At 41.9% G+C, this 24,816-nt stretch overlaps 1 protein-coding gene across 2 annotated transcripts; it reads right to left on the bottom strand.

The window, feature by feature from the left end:
- Positions 1-9,851: 9,851 nt before the first annotated feature.
- Positions 9,852-22,396, bottom strand: cdc42ep4a (CDC42 effector protein (Rho GTPase binding) 4a). 2 transcript variants are annotated; one of them, XM_005454975.4, is made up of 2 exons: positions 22,121-22,396; positions 9,852-12,916 (listed from the first exon to the last, which is right to left on the bottom strand). In XM_005454975.4, exon 2 carries the CDS (start codon positions 12,778-12,780, stop codon positions 11,731-11,733), a length of 1,050 nt encoding a protein of 349 aa, XP_005455032.1. In that variant the 5' UTR covers positions 12,781-12,916; positions 22,121-22,396; the 3' UTR covers positions 9,852-11,730. The 2 variants fall into 2 exon arrangements, with proteins under 2 accessions (XP_005455032.1, XP_005455033.1); XM_005454976.4 differs by lacking the exon at positions 22,121-22,396 and adding an exon at positions 13,878-14,140.
- Between the last annotated feature and the right edge of the window lie 2,420 nt (positions 22,397-24,816).

Below are 24,816 nucleotides of genomic sequence, written 5' to 3'. Positions count from 1 at the left end.
TCATATGATCCAACTGCTCTGAGATCTGCAGATCTGTTGCTAGAATCCACTACAACTCCCAGAGAAGAAACTAATTCCTGTGTACTTGCTATCAGAAGTTTGCTCATTCCAGTTGCTGTGTTATCTTTTCCAAACTGTAGCTGTCCTTCTTTGACAGCTAACATTGCAGCATTTCCTTCACAGGCTGCCAACTGAGATTTTATGAGAATAAAGGTGCTTGGAAGGAAACATTTTCTTTCCTGAAATGTTGCCAGCACTTTTGAAGCTTTTGTAAATCGGGTTTGCCTGGAAGAAGTTGCCTCTAACTGGCTATTAGCTCACTATTTGTTGCAACTTTGTAGGAATTATCTGCAGAACTGCTTCTGAGGTCAAATGCCGTGATATACCAGTGTAGAAACTAGAGTTCATTTACTTTCTGAAGGAAGATGTGTTTACATAGTTAGCCATGGAGAATATATGTGTCATCGTCAGACAGGTTTTACACACCCTTACTCTTGGCCCTGACTTTTTGTGAATTCTTTATGCAAAACAGCTGAGCTCTTTATAGGACAGTTAACAAAGGCCAAGCTATCAACTTGTGTGGAAGAAATGAGGAAAAAGAAAAAAATTCAAGAATACAATCCTCAGCATGCTGTTAAACAGGTATCTCACCAGATCAGATTCACTGCCTAAGTTATGAGTCATGACTGCTGAAACATGAAACCAAAAGGAGATAGTGTAATCCACAACCCACATGGTGCTCAGTTCAGTCTCAGTTTAGAGAGTAGTCTGTCTGATCGAATGTTAGCGAATGCGGTGATACCCATATGTGTTGGGTAGCCTAGCGACTGTGGCCTGGCCAAAGGAAACTGTGGCCTTGCTGTAAAGCCTGGCTTGAAGCGAAGATGTTGTATGTGTGTGTTCATCTGTCTACATCAGTCTGGGCGGCAGCCCAGAGCAGCCACTCATAGAAGATCTGCGCCAAACCCACTGACAGCTCCTCTCAGTGGTTGAGTGAATGAGGAGGTGAGGATGGACTGATAAACTCTGGCAGACACCTCAGTGCATCAGCATGTGCTACAAACACGCAATCCACATACTTAAAAACATCGACAAACTCACAGCCAGCATTTTTTTTTACTCCTTCTCTGACCCCAATATGCCTCACTTTGAACTTGCAAACAGGATAACGCTCAGTCTGCTGGTCAGTTCATCTGTCATTTTAATGTTTATGTAAACGTATTTTAGTCATTTTACTCTGAATTAAAGTCCCCGAAGGACAAATCCTATCATTTTAACCAGAAGGCTCACATTGGTAGCTTCGAGTGAATTGTGCCAATAACAATAACTTGTTTTATAATAGTACATCAAGAAGGCGTTTATGTCGTTTACTGATAATTGTATCTTTCTAACATCAAATAAAACTGATATATTGGTTTATGCGTGGGAAAATTATTACTTTGGGGCCACAAGTTGTAAGAAATGAAATTGTGGCCAAATCTTAACAGGGTACAAGATATTGAATTTGACCTTGGTGAGCACTGGGAACTTGTACAATTTACAATAATCTCAAAGCAGCCCTGAGCCTATGCTGCCACATAGGCTCCCTGTAGGATTGATATTTACGGTGCTGTTTTTCCACATTGATAATCTGCAGTGTGTAGAAGTAATCGTTATCAGAACTGATTCAACCTATGCTGGAAATGGAAAGCATAGTTTTACTAGTGGTGAGTAGTTTAGACCATAACATAATATTGAATTAATATGTGACATGAAAAGATTACAGGCTATCCACGGGATAGCCCCTGTGTTGTTCTCCAGGACTACTTTGATGGCCCACACACAGATTCACAATATACCAAACCATTTAATGAAACCACAAGATGACTTAAAAAAAATAGTGTCCTCCCCCTGAACTCTGTATGTTTTGCAAATATGTGAAGAAAGTCAGAAAGAACATCTTGATCTATACAGCCTACACCATCATCCTATACTGCTCTGGGAGGATTTAAGTCATAACAGTTCCCGCCCACTCTGTGGGATGTATTGTTGTGCTTTACGCATTCCAGATGAGACCATAGCTTATCCCCCCCACCCCACCCCACACCCATTTGAGAGTTTCAAAACATCTGTTCTTTCGAGTTCCTCTAAGAAATGAATTTTACAGACAAAAAGTAGGGTGTGGTCAAGAGAAATGATGCAGAGCTGTGAAGAAAAATGATATTCAGCTTTCCATTTTTAAAAAATATTTATTTTATTCAATAAAAAAATGGAAATGGAGGACTGTAAATGCAGACTCAGGCAGTTTCCACGACCCCAAAACTGTGGTTTAGAATGTGCAGCCGGAAAAATTACATTAAATCCCATACTTGGTCATACGGAGCAGGCAAGTGGTGAACGGCAGAGAAGAAAATATACATGGCAGCTTGGACGGAACTCCTCACTTTTTCGGGGTTGTGGGGGATGGGATGGAAAGGCTTAATTGAAACCAGGGCTTGTTTTTATATTTTTCCATTATAAAGTTACCCTTTCAAAACAATTACCTGGGCTCCCATTACACTGAGCCTACAATGCAGCTTCAGCCTTGTTAAATAAGCTCTGCTCCTGCAAGACAGTCTTTTTAATAACTTGTGTGCTATACAAATACCACAAGTACAAACATATGTTCACTATATAAACAACAGCGGAGAGATGCAGGCTCGTGGAAAATAGTCGTGTATTTGAAGTTGCAAACAAAATCTCTTTTTTCTCTCGCTCTTTTTGCTCTTTCTTACACTCACACATGGAAAAACTACACATACAATGCAGCTGACAAGCCCGAAATGCCACTTTGGGGATACGGGGGTTTTCCACTGAGAATATTTAATTCTCTGAGGTCATGGTTGGGTTTGTAGATCTCGAGTCTGTAAAAACTACACACATGGTTGTGGGAGGAGGGAGTAGGCAGTGCTAGCCAACCTCTGAGGATCACCGTTGTGCAATGCATAACTTGAAACTTCATGGAAAACTGGAAAGCTGTTCTGCTCGCACTATCACTTCCAGTAATTACAGTTAAATATCCCTCATTTTCATTAATGAATGGAACTTCATGTATCACTTTTACAGCAATGTGAGAAGATCAATGAAAGTTTAAAAATGACCCATGGATCATTTTCAAGTGAAATTTCTGGTGACCAGGAAATTCCAAACAATGTGTACAGTTCTTTCCATTGACTACTTCATCCTCTGTGTGCGTGTGTGTCTGCTTGAGTCACTGTCTGGCTGGCTCTGCTCCTTAAGTGAGAACCGATGGGACAAGCTGGAGACGACAGGCAGCTGGAGCAACGTTACTACACATACACAAACACATACACAAAAACACACATGGCCACTCTGGTCACACCCAAGGCATTCCAAGCATGTAGGGCCAGGCGCTCACACAGTGGTCTCTAAATATGCCTGGGGCTCTGTGGGTGACTCACTTTCACTACGCACACGTGTGTGTACATGGCTCCACATGTGAAAGAGAGGGTCAGTGTTTGATAGTGTTCAAAATGGCAGCTCTGTGTGGAGTACTGTGTGAAAGAGTCTGAGTATTTCTGATGAACGGTTCAATAAACAGTGCGATCGAAAACAGCTGCAACACTGAGCTAAGTGTCTCCTCTTTCCCCACAGACATCCTTCCAGCCCAGGTCCAACAACAGTGTGACCTCACCCTGCCTCCACCCTGTATCCTGCTCCAACACTTCCTGGCTGACCTAAAGCTGGAGCACAGCTGGATCATGCACCAAGAGAATACGTATATATATAGATATATATTTACATATTTTTTTTTAAAGGGGGTGGGGGAGAGATTACTGAACCATTTCTTCCCTATCTGATCCACCCTGCTCTGATTCGCTTCATGACCCTCATGCATATAGCTCACCAAATCGGTCAAACACCCACATAAGCATTCTTACATTCCTAAATACACAGAGATATACAAGTCCCACTCACATAAAGATTGATGCGTTTGCTGTCAACATTACATTTTTCCTGGGATGGCAGTGTACGTAAGCCAGTGCTTCGCTTCAGATGAATCCTGAACAACTTTCTTTGAGCATTGCAGAGCGCTGCCAATCAAAGTAAACAGCTACAGATGGAGAGGGCGGAGGGAGCTTAAACCAGGCTTTACCATGCTAGGTACTCTGCCAGAAGGCAGTTGTTTGATACAGGAATTTTAGGAGATGGCCTCATGCTCAGCTGGATCTTTTGAGCTGAGAGCCAGACACGCCTCTACATCACATGCAAAGCGTCACGCTGAGTGTTTATGTTTAAAATAAACACTGCAGATAGATTTAAATTTCAAGGCTAAATCTTCCCAGAACAAAAAAAGAAAAAAAGTCTCATGACAGATGTGAGAATGTTAAGGTTGTTTAAAAGATCAAATAATTGCACAGTGGTTTTTATCCAGCATTTACATTTATAGCGTGAATGCCCGTAGGATCGTAGCGGATGTTTGCCACTGTTGCTTAAGCTTTTTGTGTGACTTCTGTAGTTCAGCATAAGGCAGAAATTGTATATGTGTGAAATGAATGCGTGCAAGAGATGATGCACATTATTCCGGGATGCTGAACTCAGATAACATCCTCTTCCTGAGTCAGTATGATGCCTGTTTTGAATTCAAAGTCACATCTTTAATTGCTTTAGCAAAGTAAAAAGTAACCCAAGCCTAATTCAATGATCAAATCATACAAAAAAATAAAATAAACTCAAGTCAACCCAACCCAACAGAGAACACACTAGTACACACAATACATCTGTTTATGGTCTGTCAGCTCTGATTGGCCATGTGAACTTGGAGGAGGAGAGTCAAAGCCTGGCCAGTAAGACGATAAAAAGATCCAGCGTCTGTTGGAGTTTTCCCCCTCTCCTCTCCAGCTCAATCCTGAGGGGACCATGGCCAAAGGGAGTAGTGCATAAACTGGATGACGGAGTTGTTAAATGGAAGACCAACACCCAGTACAGTGTGTTTTAAAAATCATCTCTACACATGGAGCTCTGGGATTCTTCACCCTAGTGTTGTTTTCTATCTCCAGGCACGCCTTGATTTATAATGCTGCTGAGATTTGAGGAAAGCGAATGAGGCTTTAGGTTGCGGCAGTATTTCCACAAGCAAAAGTAGAGCTTGCGTATAAAGTCGCATGAAAACAGGAAGGTGATTGCTGTGACTGTAATGGAAAGTCTGTCTGGTTGCCCCTGCCAGTGCTGATATTAGTAAGGGCAGTATGAAATGAACAGTGGGCTCTGTGTTTTCTAACTACAGAAGCCTGAACACATCCCCATCCATCCGACCGAGTGATGTGAATGAGAATTAGTTTAAATATCTTTCATCTTGGCTGGGAAATCAAACATTTTTTGAAGCAATACCACAGCTATTGAGCTGCATATTTTTTTTCCACTTTATTGGCCGAAAAGGGAGAAAAAAAAACATTAAATATCAAAATCTGCTCAAGTAGACTTTAATTTTGAAGTACAGTGATTGATGTGACGGACTGGAATTACTTAGATGCTTATAAATGTGCTTTATGCGGGCTAATAAATATTCAAAATAACTTTAGATTGTTGAATAGAAGAGATGTTTAATGAATGAAATGTGGTGCATGAAAGGATCCCCTTATTTCCAGATTAGCGTCAGGCATCAATCTCTGTCTGCCCTTCAGCTCGCTCTGCCCTCGCTGTGACGGCTGGACTATTATTACTCATAATGTCAGGAGAAAAAAGAAGGGCTGGAAGGTCAAAGTTTAAAGTTGGACAACAGGAAGTGACCCTTTGTGTTCAATCTCCAGGTCAGTTTTTGCCCCACTATGGGCATGCTGTCGTTACCAAACAAGGGGTGCATTGTGTGGACGCAGTGCCTCAGTGGAGATGGCGCCAAGTCTCACTGTGTGATCAACACCTGAAGGCTTGTTTTATCAGTCGTGGGTTCCCAGTATATATATACATGTATATATGTAAATCAAATAACTTTATATTTAAAGAAGCTGATGAATTGCAAATGTGTATTGTTTTGCCAACAACTGTCCAAAACTTTATGTGCGAAAGCTTTACGTTTGACAGAGACCGAATGTGTGGGTGTACGGAGGAGTGCAGGAGCTGAGGTATACAGAGTGCTCACCTTCCTCCAGTTTCAACCAGCTGTGGACGACTGGCATTGGAAGGAAAGTGGCCTCTGGCAGAAATAAGTGTAGAGATGAGCAGAGCCTCCAGCCCTGTCTATTGTGGTCATGGGTGCATGAGTGCAGACTAGGCCAGACCTCCTGGGGACACACTCGGCTGCAGGACCTGTGCTCTGCAGCAGAATGAGATGGGGTGAACGCAGTACCGCACAGACAGAGGCAAAGAATGGAAAATGAAGGGATGAATCATGTTTTCTATCCTGATGGCAAAAATGAGTCCTCCATGTCGAAGTTTAAGTACTACATGGTGGATGCAGAATAAAAATTCAACCACGTATCCTTGTGTTAAATTGTTCCAGTTATTTATGGTTAATTGATTGCTATAACAGTGATAAAACATACCGAACAAGTGAGCTACGTCTACAGTGATTTCAGGAAACGTGGTTCGGCTAAAGGGGAAAAAACACAATTTTACCAATGAAGATTTGAGCCCAGTCCAAGGAGGCTATGACAAAGTCTCCACATTTATAACGGAAACTGCTCGTTGCACAACAAGAGGAGGAGAACGAAAGAGACAGAAGCGGCTTCCTTTCAAATAACTTTTCCATATGGGGAAGCCATACCTACACTCCGAAAAACCTGCAAAAATCCCTAAGCGGGAAAGCCACACAGATGTTTGGAGTGTGGTTTAATTTTTCACAGTCCTCAGTTAAGGTATCTGAAGCTCTTTACAGCAAGGACACCAGAGACTTTTTGCATCCTCTGTACCCCTCCTCCCACCACGTGTGTGTGGTCTCCTGCTGCTGGTCGTGGAGAGCCAGGTTTTAGAGGTCAAGAGGTCAATACTGGGTACTGGAGTGTTTATGTTAGCAGCTCCTGTTAACGCCAATATCCCTAGTGCTCCATCTCGCTCTCCTGAAGGACCAACTCAGCTTTTTAAAAAAAAAAAATATATGTATTCATGATAATAAATAAGATTGCGATTCTATACATTTTTTAAAAGCAGATCTTCTCAGCAGAGTTTAGCACACCCTCCTGTACATTATGCATATATTTGCTCACAGATGTTTGTATCAAAGCATGGGAAAGGATGTCTGGATTGCATCCAGTTTTTTTTTTCATTCTCACTACCAACCACAAACACACAGTTGGGGCTTTTCAACCCTGGCACTAGCCTTCCACTTGTGTTCCAGCAAACATCTCCCTACACGCTCTCTCTCACACACACCACAGTACAGCTATATTGGAGAAACGACTGTTTGTTTATGACCCATTAAAAAAAAAAAGGAATTGCGAAATACTGCTGCAGATATAAAAAAATGTAGCATATGTAGCTTCTTGGGGAGTGGTCTGGATTTTTGGGGGGGAGGGGAATATAGCAGAGGCAGGCAAAGGGCGGTATATGAGCAAGTTTTTATTCTGTTCCTATTTTCCCCCATCCCCCCATTTTATTTTTTTTTTGATTCCCCTCTCTCTTACTCCTTTAGCCACCCCCCACCTTCCCTTCCTCAATCCCCTTCACCAGCAGGTTGTTTAATACTTTCCAGATTTCAGCATGCCTTCAGCCTCCTGGAAGAGTTGCAAGTCTGCTGATGGAATTTGGCGGAAAAGGGCTGTGAGTCCAGGCAGAGGCTCCTAACCTAATAAACCTAAAGGCAATGAGCGCCTCCCATTGGTGGCGCAAGTAAGAAAATACAGCATTCAAAGAAAGTTGAAAGCGAAAGGGAAATTACATTTGACAGCCTCCGAAGCAGATGAAAAGCTGCATAATGGGCGCTTGAGAGAGTGTAACAGCTGCAAAGCAAGACTCAAATTACAATGATTTTCTATGGGGGAGGGAGGTGGCTTGAGTCCCCTGAACAAATCAGCAGTCTCCAGTGTGGGACAAACAATTGTGCTCACGTCCAAAAGATTACTCACAAGAAAACTCATTTGAATATTTTCCTTTTGGACTTTGTTTTCTGAATGCATTTTTAAAAACAAGTGCAACATCAGCTAATATGTTCTTGGGTTTATAATGCCACACAGGTATTACAAAGATCAATTTACAACGCTCAAAGTCAAACCAGCCCTTATCCTGACACACCCATTTTTGCATGTGAGTTTCGAATAACCATTAGGTGGCAGTAAATAACCACTGCAACCATTAGATGGCAGTAAATGACAGTTTTTCGGCTTACAGCAGGCAGCTGTATAATAATAATAAAACAGATGGGAAACAAATTAAAGGAAAAAAACCTGAGCCCTTGACCCATACAGTAAGGGAAACTGGGGCTCCATTATACTGTGCAGACCTAAACCTGTCATCATTTAGGTACATCTGTCCACTGTGAGAGAATGATCTCTTCAAAAAGATCCACCTTTATCCTATGATGGAACATTTATATCCCAATGCGATTTGTCTATTTTAAGCTAAAAAAGGCTCTGATCCATCCGCCATAAAGGAGTTACTTAATGGCTTGATAAGTATCAAAATTATGCAAAGCATATGCGATGGTGTGTGCTGCAACTCCTTTTTTGGAAATGACTCTAGATAGAGGTCTCACCATCATCATCATGAAAACGTCAAATGAGCGATTACCCGTCAGTGTCCAGTAGAGTTCCAGGGACTTGGAGAATCAGTGGTAAGGTACACTGAGGTAGTTCTTGGTGACCCCGAAACTTCAGTCCAATGTGATTTTCCCTTTACTGTCAACCCTTTATACAACCCAGTTATAAGAAGTAATTCAAATTGAGATTTTCAGAATCAAATGCCAAAGTGGTGCACGGGGAAGATTTAGTCTCTCTCAAAGAAAAATCCTAACAATCTGAGGGAAGAATAATGACTTTATAAAGGCAGAGAAAAGAAGGATCAATACCACTACTGGTTTGTATTGACCACAACAATCAATATAAATGGGCTGCTTTACCACAAGTGTAAGAATAATGACTTTTTCTAGCCCTCTGGCAGATTGGACACTGGCATAATGTGACTATGAAAAACTCAAAGTGGAAAGAGATTAAACATTCCCTGAAGTGGAGATGAAAGAGTAGAATCGAAATGAGACACCAAAGAGAAACGGCGCGCTGTTTTCTGAATGCAGTTTTAATGCAGAGGGATGCAGGATAAGACCTTGAACTGTCTGCAGCGAGCATTAACAAAACAGCGCGTGGACTTTGCCAGTGCTGCGAGGGGGCTCACCAGGGCATGAAAAGCCAAAGCACTGCCTTTAAAATCAAAAGTGACAGAGCAGCTTTGAGTCAGCGATGATGAGCAGGATCCCGGTCTCAGGTGAGTATAAAGCTCATCCATCCTCCAATCACCAAGGTAAGAGAAATTGCCCGTCTTTGCTATTTGTCAATGCAGCACTCCTCGGTGATAAACTTTCCCCCCTGAATCCATCTTTCACCCCTCTCACACCTGCACGATTTAAAAAAAACTAACCAAAACATTTTTTAAAATAAGCCTTTAAGTTAAGATGAAGGAGTTTGCGAAGAAAGATGCTTTTCTCCTCCACATGCACAGGTTTACTCATAATTCTTTGACATTGTATATTTTAGAAAAGTGTACAACTAAGGCCAATAAAGTCTCAATTGCTTCCTTCCTTCCTCTGCTTGGAGAGATGGTGAATGGCAGGAAACACGAGGCACTCAAGGAATTCCTTTGTTAATGCTGCTGAGTGGGTAGCACTAAAAACACACCGCTTTTTGATGTACTCAAATAAAAAAAAAAAACAATCAAATATGAAACAGTGAAGATATTCAAGCTTTTATTGAAAAATATAGGTTATTTTGAGCAGTACAGAAAAGAGGCTGTAAATATACAGTGGGGACAAAAATATGGTGTAATATCACACAGAAAACAAAGACAACTTCTCATTCGCACCCAATTAACAGTTGGATTTACTTGCGTGTATTTTGTAGTGCATGAGTGATATATATCCAGTTATGCAAGCTCTTCAGTTTCAGGACATCACACCTTATAGCACTTGTCTTAATTTGCACGCTGAAACTTACACAGTGAATACTGGTAGAGAGAAGGAAGTGAAATGTAAGTGGCAGATTCTCCCAAAAGCAAAGAGAGAGAGAAAAGAAGAAGAAGAAGAAGAAGAAAAAAATCATAATTTGGCACATCTGTCAGTTTCAGTTAAGGCAGTGAAATCAATCAGCCCAACTAAGCCTCAATACTTTCTGGCCATGGCTTTTAATGATGCAAGAAAGGCAGTCAAGCTGCAACGACTATGCAACTTGCACAAAAATAGCAATCTTTTCTTAATGCTCTTGCATCCATTGCTGGCTGTCTTTTCTTTTTTCTTTCTTTTTTTAAATCCACTCTCCAGACATAACAAACACAGTAGAAATGTTTTTAACAAAGACTATAGAGAAAACATGTTTTTAACACCAAATACTAGTAGTGTCTGATTTACTTGTGCCTCCTGGTACACGTAATTCGTCCGTCACCTATTCAGTGAAGCCCTACTCAAACGTAGTGGTGAAAATAGTTTACACATATAGGTAGTCCCCTTGAGTAATGAAAATCTTCTACACAGATCACTTGCACCGCTGCAGTTGCTCGGATGTAACGAAAAAAAAAGGAAGGAAGTGGTTATTCGGTTTCAACTCGAACTTGACACGACTAAAGGAAAGTCACTTTGTGCTAATTAATGGAGATCATCAGGAAAAATGCATCAGAAAAGATATAAAACACAACTAAGAGTGGACTACACCTACATCACACCTCCGGTTTGCTGTAGTAACACCTTGCTTTCTATTTAGTTCAGCCCAATGCATCTCCATTAGCTCTACTTCCCTGCTTTTCTCCAATTCACAGAGTCTATGTGAAACTCTGTGAATTACAAAAAAAGGAGACAATTTGGTGTTGGCTTTGTGGTCCAGCTTTACAGCAGGAAACTGTATTCTTTAAACAGCGTCACAAAGACCCTGAGATACATAAGTTATACTAAGGGAGAAAGAAATCTGATAGATCTATGGTACTGCTATAATATCTTCAGATGAAAGAGGCTCAGTGCAGGGCCTCACACACCAGTGACAACCACAGCTCCCTTTATTGTGACAAGACACCCACCAGTGATCCTGTTGTGACAGAGGCCTTCTGTTTAGCTCAGGCCTCATGATGTCCCACAGCCAGAGCGAAGAAAAGAGGCGAACCGAATGAAAAAAGCACATGTGACACATCAAGCGAGAGGGGAGAGAGGGGGAAAGAGAAAGGCTGAACTGAGTTTTACTTGTGGAAAGTGTTTTTCCTACAAAAGTTCCTTTCTAACCGCTACTCCCTGCTTACTTCTGGAATGTTCCATATTCAGAAAGTGTGTTCCCTTCCATGTCAGTTCCCTCGGTGTTCAAAAGGGAGTCACAGATTGACAGAAAGAGAGTGGAGGGTAAGGCTCTCTGACAGACAGAGTTTGGGCACATCCTAAAGGAGCAGTCACTCTTTCTTTGTAGCCCTATAAAGGAGGAACCCTCCATCTTCTTCACAGTCCCATTCGCACAGTTCCTGACTACAGTATCGTCTTCCCATTTAACTGCAAATCCACACTGTCAAAGGACTTGCCAGTTGCACATAAACCACTTCCACAGCTTATTCTTATTTTTTTTTCCTTCCAGCAGACTCTCATACATGAATCTCATCATCTTCATCCTCCAAGAAAGAGGAAAAGTTGCTCTCCTCCTCTGGTGGGGCACTGAAGGTGGCGCTATCTGTATCTCCTGCAAAGATCAGGCTGCTGGGTTTCTCATCCAGAGCAGCAGACCCAGAACTGGACATGGAGCAGCTGTCTAGGTGCTGCAAGTGTTTGGGGCGTATCTCAGGAGTGTACTCTGGAGTGTAAGGCCCTCCGTCCTCCTGCCTCAGATCAACAGAGCTGGCTGGATGCATAGAGGCCTGGTGCTGCAGCTCTTCTGCTTCTTCATTTGCCTCCACCTGCTCCTCATCATCTTTTTCACCCTCTACATAAACCTCTTCCTCACCATGGGCGCCAAGCAGTGGCGAGGTGCAGCCCTCGCTGCTCTTGCCCTCCTCGTAGCCAAGATCATCATCCTCCTTCTCCATCACACCCAGGATTTCACCCAGCATGGAGGGACCCAGGTCAACGTGGAAAGACATAACCGACACTGCATGCTTCATTCCACCTCCGTACTGAATTGAGCTCTCTGGGAGCTCAGTCAGCTCACCAAAACTTCGTTCTTCCAGCTCTAAAGCGTGAGTAGCTGCAACCGCACCTCTCCCATCCAGGTCGCTGTGCAGCTTCAGCGGACTTGAAGACAAACTCTTTGCCACCATGCTGTCGCCTCTGTCTTCATCATTGAGAAACGGAAGGGACATGGCATTTTTTACATAGGTGGGTGATCCTCCGGGGACCACCAGGGCGCCATCTTTCTGTTGGTCCACTCTGTTCACCGACTGGGAGCGCTTGCTGCTCCTAAAGGTGCGTGACAGGAGCCCAGGCCGAGGAGAGCGAGGAAATGTTGTGGACTCGGGAGGGGGTTCCCCTGAGCGTGTGCTGAGAAAGGAGGTGTCACCAAAAGCATCACCGCTGCGGCCTACGTGCATGGTGTGGCGAAAGTCACCCAGGGGAGCACTGATCATCTCCCTGGTCAGGTCCATACGGGAGCGGCGCTTTGTCTGGGAGGAGGACGACACTAGCTGTTTTAAGATCGGCATGGTGGCTGATCAGGGGTTTTGTTGTGCACCAAGAGGTAGCTGGATGGCAAAAAGATCACCTGAATCTTTGGGAAAGTCCTTTTTTGAAATCTTGGAATGAATATTGATGGTCCTCAAATCCAGTCAGCCAGGGAACCTGGAAAAACACACAATAAGTTAGAAATAGACATAATCGAATCAAAATGTTTTATGTTTAGATACTTTGACAATCAAAAAAAACTTCAAAGTGTGTCTTTCCAACTTGACTCAAAACCAGCAGAACGCAAAAAGAAACAATCTATATGTTCCAGCTAAAGCATAGATTTTAAATTATGTTGCCAAGAAAGTCAACATTCAGCCCTTTAATTCTAAGAAGAAAAAAAAAAAACATATGAAGGAATTCCAAATGTTGCCACTAATTGCAAGAGCTGAAGCTATCAATTATTGAGTCTATAATGATGAGCAGAACTCTGTGAGATAAACTCTAAAATACACTGCAGAGAAAAAAAAAAAATAAAAAAAAAAATAGATGTAGACCACCACAGGATTTTACTTAAACAGCGCCATAACTTAGAGGAAAACACCAACCACAGACCAACATGAATCAAGGCAAGATAACTGAGAGCTGCCACAGATTTCTTTTCTTTTTTTTTTGCAAAGTATAACTTCACTGCAAGACCGAAAACTATCTTCTAGTGACAAAAGGACAATTATACATGCATCGAAAACAATGATACCCCTGTCATCTAACTATAGAGCTGGATTATTGCAACAATGAAATGACAATGTATTCCTCATCTTAGGCAGTGGTGTCTAAGCCAGCTGACAGAAATTGTGTTTCTACGTTACTGAGAGCTCAGACAGAGGAAACCCCGCCACAGGCAGCCAGCCGGACACCGCTGTTTCGTCAGGTGATGCACTGGAGGGCAGGAGCAGGGTGTCTCATTAACCATCAGTCCAATTATATAAAATACACATGAAAAGAGCACTCTCATGGTGGCCCACAAAGTGAAGTGCAAGCGGTTTCCACACAAAGACATCAAAAACACATGCACAGCTGACGTGTGGATGGAAAATCTCTGTGGTTGTGCATAAGCATGTCTGAAGAAAAGGTTTACCTCGCCGGCTTTAGCGTGCGTCTCTCTAGCTTGCTCATAGTGCCGTTTTCTTTGTTTACTTAACCTAACACAGGGATATGAACACTTAACCTTGACTTTAGCTTTCTTGCAAGAAAGCCCTTTAAAACATATTTAAGTCACAGCTGTTTATGCTGGAAGAGATTTTAGCTGTTTAAAGTGGCAGGCTTTTGCGTGCATTGACCTCATTCTTCGGTCTCCACCCCCTGTCTTTGCCAGCTGAGTCTCTTCTCTGCTTCCTGTTAATGTCTTCACCTGCTTCGGTTTCCATAGAAACACCCTCCCTCGTGCAAGCGACAGCGTTTCCTGTCAGAGGCTACGGGCGGCTCCAGGCCTCGAATGCAACGTATGGCCTTCTGTCAGCCATAGCCTGTGCTCACTCACCTTGTGTTATTACTTTCTATTGGCCAAAATGGAAATTGATTAAAACTCAGAAATATTCTGGTGCTGTAAAAAAAACAAGCTCGATAAACCAGAGGCTGAGCTGTGATGACAAAACTTTCCATGAACTCCAAATGATTTCAACAAGATACATAAACAAGGTCACTTTTTTGCTGAAATGTGTTTATTTTTGTAGCTGCCTGTTCTGATTTGTTTCAGGGAAGGCCAGATATTCACACCCAGCCAAAATAACAGCCTTTTCTTTCCTGACTAGTTGCTCCTGGGTGGCATAAACACAGGAAAGAAAAAAAACAAAACAACAACTACTGGATCAAAAAAGCGGAGATAGTGAAAACCTCCCTCCCACTCCTCTATATCACCCTCTAGGCCAGGATCAAGCTGAAAAGCTCAATGGTGCCCATCGCAGTGATATGGATGCAGAAGCTTGCTATAGACCACCAGACAGACTTCTCATTGTCAGCTCCAAACCACATCGTACCAAAAAAAAAAACCAAAACACTGCAGTTCCACATTTACATCCAACCCAAGACCTTCTTCTATATTTATGGCTTTGTCATATTTGCGGAAGTGCATGCACGCACGAGTGGGGGGTGGGGGAGTGGCAGATATAGATGGAGAGTGGAAAAGGGCCTGAGAAGGCAGCAGTTAGCGTGGGAACCGCTGGATCGCAGCACCAGGGGTGAAGGGGGGAGGATTGACTTTATAAACAAACTTTCACAACACTCATGATCTAACTGCAACAGAGCCCACTAAAATGTGGGACAGGAACGAGGATGAACAGCAAATGAAGCACATCTGCATTTTTTCAGTTTGACAGTTCAGCTTCTTGAAAGCTAGAGCTGTCTTAACTGATGTGTATAGATTATGAGGTTGACTGACCTGCCTTGATGTGGTGTTTGTCAGCTGCTAAGTAAAAGCAGCAGTACATGCATGCACACATACTGCAGCAACCACGAGTACATTGGAATGTTTGTGGGTGCTACTCCACTTCTTCAGTCATCTCATGTTGTTCTTTTTTATAAGCGATATTATAACCCATTTTGCCAGATGTATTTATGCTATGGAGTAGTAAACCTGGAGGGGGGCAAAAAGAGCCAAAGAAAGAAAACAATCTGCTGTTTTACTTCTACTAAAGAGGTCAAAAGGAGCGCACTAAATGAAACGGTAACCTCACTAAACCTGCAGTCATTTCTTACAGCTATAAACAAATGCCACACTGGAGGAAGTGGGGAAAGAAAAGTAGCTACGAGTTTAACCTACGAGTCAAAATTCACTGAGATAATTAACCTGCATCCAGTACGTTTTCTACAGCAAACCTTAGACGAGCATAACTTCTCACTTCTTGTCAATATTCTCGCACCAAGCCAATCAATACTGAAACACAAGAGATCACTCGCAGACACATAAACCGAGTCTCAACCATGACTTATGGGCCATTTCCGGAACGGAGTATTGATGCGCCTTCTTTGTGCTCTGTGCATTCTGCTGTCTGGAAGACGGGAGGGGTTCAGACTCTCTGTGCGCATCATTTGAAGTCACTGACCTGGACGGACAATCGAATGACCAGAGGGTGGACTGACATTAGGGGGAGGAAAAGCCACATGATGGACCCTAAATCTGTGCGGAAATTAAAAAAAAAAAAAAAAAAAAAAAAATGGTAAACAGCTCTGCTTGAAAAATACTCCAATTATCAAGCAATTTGTAAACATTCTGATTGCTTGTGAAAACCCTAATTTATTCCCAAATGTTTAAGTGCAACACCACCAAGAGGTACACAGTTGCTCAGTAATAGGCTAGCACAGACTCTCACACACATACTCTACTAATTACGCAGACAAATGGCCTCTAGTAGATAGGTATCTGCCATGCAACTCAGTTAGCGGGCCTGAATATCTCATTTAGGAAGGAGCAGCCAAAGGACAAACAGTGGAAATCACATTATCTCTCAATCACACAAACGGGGGACAACAGACATCAAGCTGATGATGCCCTCTGAGATAAATACAGCAATGAGAAAACATACTGCTCTAATGAGAAAATACAAATAAAGCCCTTTTTCTTACGCGAAGGCCAAATTTAGCCGTTGCTTAAATAGTCCATTTGGGGCAATCAACTAGACGTGCCATTCGCTTGTGGTGTTGCAGCTTCAGACGTGTTGACCGAGAGGGTATCTTTGGTACGTTTACACCCCGCCACCAATTTCCCCACGCAGATCCAATATAGCACGGAAGCTAAAACATTTCAGAACTGACACGATCACACTAAATAAGCCCTGAGAGGTTTTGTTTGCTTGTTTATATATTTAAAGAAAAACACCAATGTCTGAACAAAACAGGACAGTTGGGCACATCACCAAGCACTCCGGGAAACTTCAGTGCACGACAGCCCCAAATGGACATGCAGTCAAATCAGGAAATCGCACACCCTAAGACAACCCATTTTCCAGAAAATGATGAATGCAGAAACATCAATAATCACAGAGAGTTTAACAAAACAACCACTCAATTCCTCTGAAAAATAACACAGGGACCAGAAGATAAAATTGTTTCTGGGGGGGTTTTTTGTTCTTTTTTCTGTGACCACAAATACCTCACAAGCTGCTGTGAGGAGGTATGCTGTGTTAGTGTCACACCTCACCCAGTGGGGCACACCGTTCTGTAGGGATCAAAGAACAAGAGGTTTTTAGAGCCTTCCTGCTAATAAAAGTGCCTGTAGGTTTTTGAATTGGTATTCATGTTGCTGAGCACTAAATCCGTTTCTATCCTTAGATCGACAGTGAGGGGAATATTTGAGAGAAGCGGCAAGAACAAACTGACAAGAACTTTTAAGAGTGTTAAAAATATAACATTGCATTGGTAAACCATCGTTTAACCAAACAAAGCTCAGATTCAGGGCCAGAATCCGCCCAACAAAGGCTCCAATCCCGCCCACTGACAGGCTTTGCAAAATGTGAATAAATGCATAAATTTTGGACTTTTAATTGTATTTTCACAAGTTTTACAGCTTTTGTTGTCTATTGATAAAGACCTTTGTCATGACATTCAGTACATGTAAAAAATAAAATAAAAGTGTCATATTGTGATATCATACGTTTATGTTCACAACAAGGAGAAGCAGGTTTGGGAACAAGAGCTACAAATCGATGACATTTTGTTACCTAAAAAGAGAACGACCTCAAAAACCTCCAGCAAAGTGCAGTACTTTGCAAAATATGTGAGAAAACTCTTCCTGCTAAAGGTGGAAACAACAAACGAGTTACAGACTAGGACGGCACAGGAGGAGGAGATACTAGTAGCTGGCGATGTGCAAAAATAAACAAACTAATCAATCAAGCATCGCTAGCACTCGCTGGTTGCGCGCCGTACGACAGGAAGAGCAAATGATGAATGGAAATTACTTGGATGGATTAAATTATGCGGTAACATGATGGAAAAGCAGGGCTTTAAGCAAGAGGTAGAAAACATCGATTCATTTTTTTTTCATGTGACAATATTATGCAGGCTCCAGGTTAATGGACTTTAGGTTTTGTTATACGAAAGTTTTACACAGCTATTTTATACTTTTACTTAGAAGTTTATCTTACATTTAATTTATGCAGTGTCATGATTGTTACATGATACTGATGATGGCACTGCTGGCACCTTGTTTCAATTGAAAATTAGGAAGTATGTCATCAGTGACAGTAGCTGACTTGAAAATAATATAGGATTGAAAACTCCATTTATTTATATGTATCTTTTTTTCTATATCATCATAAATATCCTTTCTTGAAAGATCAGGATGTATATTGAGGCTATAGATCAATATACAAACCATGATCACTAAAACTAGCCTGAAGTGGGTTACGCTCTACCACAAATATTCACATTTGACATGTGGGAAATGTGCTAGCTAGGTTTCAGACTTGTGGCTTAGGTCTGTTTGCATGACAGACACCAGTGTGTGCCGGTTTCCTGCACAACTGTTTTGTTTTTGCTTATTTACACACATTTGTTCATTTACGACAAAGCTAGTCGGTGTTTTCTCAACATAAGAGGTGAAAGCGGCTAGTGTGGAACTCTACCAACATTCACGAAGCAACACTTTGAAATTGAAAATGCCACTGTATTCACCATGCAGACTATTCAAGTCGGTGCTATTTACAAGTAAAGCAAATCATCCAGCTGGAAGGAGGAAAAGTGATGAAGACCAGGACAGAAGGTGACACCTCGGCAGTCACTGAAAGGGTTTGTGGCAGAAAACAGGCGTGCTCGACGTGAACCAGCTGAACTCAGATAGCCAAGAGGGGATGACTTGTCTCTTTTACATTTACAGCCAACACAGCCTCCAGACATGACACAGCATCTCTTTCTCTCCGTCCTCTGCTGTGATCAAACTGACAGCTTCTATTACAGGCACAATCAGTGGATGGCAAACAATAATGCTGCATTGCGCTTCAAGAATGAAAAGTATTCTGTGGGTTAAACAAGGCTGATAAACATTATTTTCATGGATCTACAATGCCTTTTTATAGACAAACAATGCTATCCATCCCGGCTCTGCTATCATCTCTGATCGGAATAAAAAGTTACTATTGCGCTACTGAAAATGGAGCCAGTATGGCTGGATACCAACGTCATTTGTGTACTGGGCATGCTATCTAAATACAAACAGAGGGTGGGAGGCACAACTTTGGCATTTAGAGTGTCTCGGAATAATTACAGGGAATTGACGGAAAGCAGGTTCACGCTGGCGATATCAACGAGTGAGCATGCCAGAGGCAACCACTTAACATTAAGCTAATACCTTTCCAACTTTTTCCATCCTGTTCCAGCTGGATCTGCAAGATCAACGACCAGTCTTAAGTCATTAATAACTGTCCCCTTCTGTATGCACAAAGATATTTGAGCATTCTTAAAATGTGGATGCACACAGTTGCAAAAGCATAACTTAATTACCACTGAGACACATCACTGAAAATCAGTCTCTTCAAAACAAGCAATTAGCCAAGGACTTCCCAAAAGGACAGACTGGACATACATAGCTGCACATGATGGAGCCGTTTAATGAAGACACGTGTTGGAGGGTACATCCACAGGAAGGGCAGGGAGAAAATTAGGCAGTAAACCCTCCCATCACTCCGGAAATCTTCTCAGCCTGCCCTTCCTGATCACTCATAATGTAAACAAGGCTTTTCTCCACCATACTGTGTTACAGACAGGCTAGTCAAACAAACAGCTCATATCTCCATCGACACCCTGTTTTAATAAGCCTGTAGGACATTGTGTGTGTAAAAGCAGACTCCAAACGCAATATGTATCAGTACATGGAGAGTGTCAGGTCCGGGTGACTTTAATCGTTTTCGAAAACGATCACAACCGGATCTTTACCACGCCAGGTAGCTGAGTCACAACAGCTGTTGACAGCTCTGGCCTCCGGCCCAGCTGTCTGTGTGGTGGGTGTTTTAAGTGCTGCAGAAGATGAATGAGGTTCTATTTTGAACTATTTGGGAAGAAATCTGTTCGCCTTGATGGAAAGAAAACCAGAAAACATTTTAGAAATCAGAAAAGCAATAGGTTTTGGAGACTCCTGTTTGAAAGCGCTGCAGTGACATAACTATGGGGTCAGACAAGCAAAGGAAAGCACAGGCTGGTGGGACATGGACGATCTCGGTTTATTTTTCTATTTCTTATTTTAAATAAAAGAAATATGCTTGTGTATCTATGGTGCAATTCTCATGGACAATGAATGTCAGGCAAATACCGCACAACAAATCAAATAGAATGAAAGAGGACATCTCTGATCACATTTGGATTTGAACAGAAGTCCCTGTCATTGTCTTTTGGTACAATGACATCAACTCCATGCAATACGTGCATCCAGTAACAAGGAAACAGGATGGCGGAACAGAACAAACATTTACCTCTTGCTAACAGGCCCCAGCATACAGTGCAACAAAGCAGCATGCTGGATAGGACTAGAACACAATGAAGCCAAACAAAAGGCAAAAAAAAACCAAACAGACACAGCATTCACACACTGTCATATGATAAACTCTCAGTATTTGATATTTGGACAAGGTAATAAAAAGGTAAGTGGCAGAAAACTAATGACAGTTGCCATATGTCAGAAGCCAAACTGGCTAAAACACATCTGTACTGTGTAAGTGCTGAAAGAAAGTTCAAATCCAAGGCTCTTCTCCAAAGTAACCCAGATATTCCCTACTACCATCCTCAGAGGAATTCCGGGAGAAAAAAAAAAAAAAAAAAAAACACGAAAAAAACAGTTTATATTGGTATTTCCTGGAATGTGAAGGGGCTGGACAGGACACACACACAGCCTCAAATGAGCACACAAACTGCAAACATGTTCAAACATGGGTGCAGGACTATTTAGCCAGTAGCCACAAATAACTGAGTTTCCCTTCAGCATTACCACAGACGTATTTTGGAATATCCACATTAAAAGTGAGCAACTTTGCTTGCTCTTGTAAACAAACTTATTAGCAGGTTGCTCTTCCCGGGATACGAGCCAACAAATCCTGTCTACACTGTGCTGTGCATAATAACAGGGTGCTTGGCGCAGTGTCCAACAACACAAGAGGGAAGGATAACTTTCACCTTCAGGCACTAACCACCTCCTGCAGGCAATTAGACACCAACTTTGTAATTTAAAAGAAGAAGAAGAAGAAGAAAAAAAAAAAGAACTCTGCATAGGGAGCAGAACTTGTGCGGGCTGGTTTAAAATCATGTCACTTTGTATTAAAGACAAAGTAAACAGGCTAAAGAAAGCCTAAAACATGTAAATCTGGTCAACTATGCTTGCATGTTTGCAGTGTCATCAACCTGAATCCATCACACCGCTCCAAGACAACCTCACATCCCATAAAAGGCCCTTGCACATTTTCAACAAGGCAGGTCAAATTTCCTGAAAGCCACCGTAACTTCCTCACAAGCACAGACCTCTGATAACATCATCTCTTCAGACAATTGCTGTAAGTTCTTATCAGTGCAGGGTGATGGAGAGATAGCCCGCTGACCTGAGGCCCATTACCTCACACTACCAGTCAGTGAACTCATCAAGTGCCAGCCTTACCAGGAAAACTGTACAAAGACCTGGACAAAGTGAATGTGCACTTTAAGTGGAGGCAGAAACTGTATAACGTATCTTTCTTTCCCAGCCTTATCTGATAATGTCAAAGCCACCTCCAACTTCGAGGAAATGTGCCAAATCACGTCCTTCTACCACCTTCCATTCACTCTAGAATTAGTTCCCAGAAGCATGTCAAAGTGTTTTAAGAAAATATGAAGGACCCCCAATACGCACAGCCATCAAACACGTTACTGGCCTAATTATGAGAATTTTTGAAGTTTATCATGTGTTCTAAAGATCAGGCCTATGGGAGTTGTCGTTTGTAGTAAAGTCAGGGGTTAAAGCAAAAGGAAACATGGTGTATCCGCTTAAACTTCAAAGCATCCCCAAATAAACTAACAAACAAAAAACACAAATAAACTCAATTTGTTTCTAGAGGACAAAATGGCTCGATTCCTTCGACAACAGACACACAAAGAAATAAGCGCTAATTCCGCAGCACTTGATTCACTCTTGCGCTCACTGCCGATCAGCGAGCTTCGATCACATTACAATAAAGCGCTGATTCTGGGTGGGTCAAAGGCAGGAGAACAATAATAGGCCAGCGGAGTAGAAGCATGAGCAGCCCCGTGCGCGCAGGTGAACGGCCCGATAAAATGTCGGTTTAAAACGCGTCCTTGAAGTGCACACACAACCCAGAAGATCAGTTTTATGTTAAGTGCAAGTACAAATATTAAAGTACACACGCTTACCAAGCATCCCCATTCATAAAAGCCGGGTGCTGCTCCACTTTTAGGCCCCCAGCAGACCAACAATGGGGGTGCATTCATCAAACGAAACGAGCTGTGAGGCGCTCAGATTAGTTCTTTCTACTCCAGACAACGCGGATGGACCAGTGAGTGTGGCGGTTTTTTTAGAGAAATATTACAGCTGCTGTCACAACATCCTTACAAACGCTGCTGCTACTCTGAAGCGCATGAACTCACTACAACGCCTGCTGCGGTAGTGTGCTTGAACACGCCCTCTTTACACGGGTCCTTAAAGACACAGGGTGCCAGCATGGGGCCAGACTGCCTTGACACACTGACACAAAGGAAACCTCGAAGATAATTTATCAAATATTTAATAATAAATATATAAATAGGTTAGCCAATTTAAATACTTAATAATTAATGTACCAAGAAAATGTACTTGTTAGACCCAGGCACATATTAAGCCTTTTATTGATGCTAGTATATTCCAAGGCGCAATAAGCATTTATCAATAAGCAGTGTTGTGCATTCTTTAAAATGATTCTTCATATCCTTCCTAGTATTATACAATACTCATTTACGTTTGCCTTATTAGATATTTTCGGAGAGAATATCTTTGTTCATTTGTCAAAGGGGAAATGATGTCATCGTTTTAGTGCCTAGCATTGCATGTTTTAAGATTTAAGTAATAAATAAATCTGCAAAGACAAATTTATACGGGACTGGTGTTTTCAGAGGGATTTGAAGTAAAGGCATGACACTGCCAAGCTGCTTAAAGGTGAGCTTTGCCCTGGCTTCATTTCTTTTACAGTTCCAATAAGGATTTTAGTCAGAATTATTACACGTCCACACATTTTTCTCTCTCTGACAACAGCAAAGACTGTATTGAGTTAACAAACCCTTTGATCTTGTGCATTGATCTTGTGTATTGAACTTGTGGTTGATAAGCTGACATCGGTCAGTGTCCACTCATTAGTACCTTCTGTAATGCAAATAAGCAGAAATATGCACCCCAGGTTTTACCTCAGGAGAAAGGTATGCATGAATGGTTGATAATTACTAAAGGAAACAAGTCACTCTACCCAATGACATGACTATTCACTTTCGTACTTGACAAGGTATGTAGTGATGCAAGTCTGTCTCTCCATGCTATTCTCTGAAACCACAATCTTCCGTATTTAACTGCATGGCCTTGCGTCCTTTACAAATATTTGAAAGTTATTTCCGCCTTTGGCTTTTTTCCCAGGATCTGTCCCACCAGCTGATGAGAGAATATGGCTTTTTATGATGAGAGTAAACTTAAACTCCCTTAGTATTTAAGCCCTAGTGGGAGTTGTTCCTAAAGAGTGTTGCTGACCCACTATTGATCATGTGCCTCATCACATGATCCACATACCTGAGACTCGAACTGAAGAAGCTTCTCAGATAAGAGGTGAAACATTCTTCAAGTAACTTAAAGAAGTCCAGTCGTTTTTCTTTCCAAGCTCCTTACATTACTGTGACCTGGATGGGCGAGAACTTAGACACACACTCTACTATCCCATCTTCTTGTAACAGCAGCCCGTGGTTTGAACTGAGTGCTACTAACAAGCCATATGTTCATTCTTGTCTTTTGTCCAGAGGTTACAGTGTCCATGTTTTTCAAAAAATAATTTCAAATTTCAATTTACCTGACCACAGAACAGTTTTCCACGTTGCCTCAGTCCATTCACACGAGCTTTGGCTCAGAGAAGATGGTGTTTCTGGATCATGCTCACATATGGCTTCTTCTTTGTGTGATGGAGCTTTAACCTGCATTTGTGGATGACACGTTGAATTGTGTTCAAAGACAGTGATTTCTCAAGTGTTGCATTGGGTAAATTGCTGAATCTCTGCCCATCTTTACTTCTGTGAAACTGTTGCCAGTTAACCTAATTACTTGAAGCTAATATCATTCATAAAACAGTAATATGTCTCAGTTAAAACATTTTATATGAGTTCTGTTTTCTGTTGTAAATTATGGGTTTGTCTGATTTAGAAATCATCACATTCTGTTTTATTAACATTTCATGCCGTACTACTCTTCCTTTTCAGTTGGAGTTGTATGAAGTGAGTTTTTTTTAAGCAACTGTCAGGTGGCTATAAGGGAGAAAAAATCGTATTTTCTTTAATAGTGGAGGTGATTTCCTTTCTTCTATCCATTTTCTGAACCTCTTATCCCACTTAGGATCGCAGCTCACACTGGGCAAGATTAAAGGGACACATTGGACAGATAGCCAGCACATCACAGGGCCAACGCAGAGAGACAGATAATAACACACTCTCACATCCACACCTGCGGTGCGCTTCGAATCACCAGTTAACCTATCTTTGACACCTCTGTCTAATGGAACATCAGAAAATGATTTTTTATCCAATATTGTCTGGGCCTGCACTCCACCCCATTCTTTAGGTATTCTCGGTTGTTCTCATTTCTGGTGTTTGACATTAAGGAAAATCATCTGGCTTTTTGGTCTCATTCTCAAACGTTCAATTTAAACTTTATAGTGTTAGCAGACTGGAATAGGGTGGCTGTGAAGCTACTGGATGCAAGATGACCATTTAGCCATGTCACCTCTCCCCCAAAAAACTTAACTTTGCACAGTTTGAGATCAAATATTACACTACTTATAAGGGCAAATATAATGGCAAATGTTTAGGCAGTTCTGCTTGATTGA

This window comes from Oreochromis niloticus, linkage group LG4 (assembly GCF_001858045.2).
Source record: "Oreochromis niloticus isolate F11D_XX linkage group LG4, O_niloticus_UMD_NMBU, whole genome shotgun sequence".
NCBI lineage: Eukaryota > Metazoa > Chordata > Actinopteri > Cichliformes > Cichlidae > Oreochromis > Oreochromis niloticus.
The sequence above is the reverse complement of the archived record's forward strand: the minus strand, read 5'-3'. Positions and strand labels throughout refer to the sequence as shown.

Coding starts and splice junctions, on each gene's coding strand:
- cdc42ep4a (XM_005454975.4), bottom strand. CDS start 12,780: ATGCCGATCTTAAAACAGCTAGTGTCGTCCTCCTCCCAGACAAAGCGC.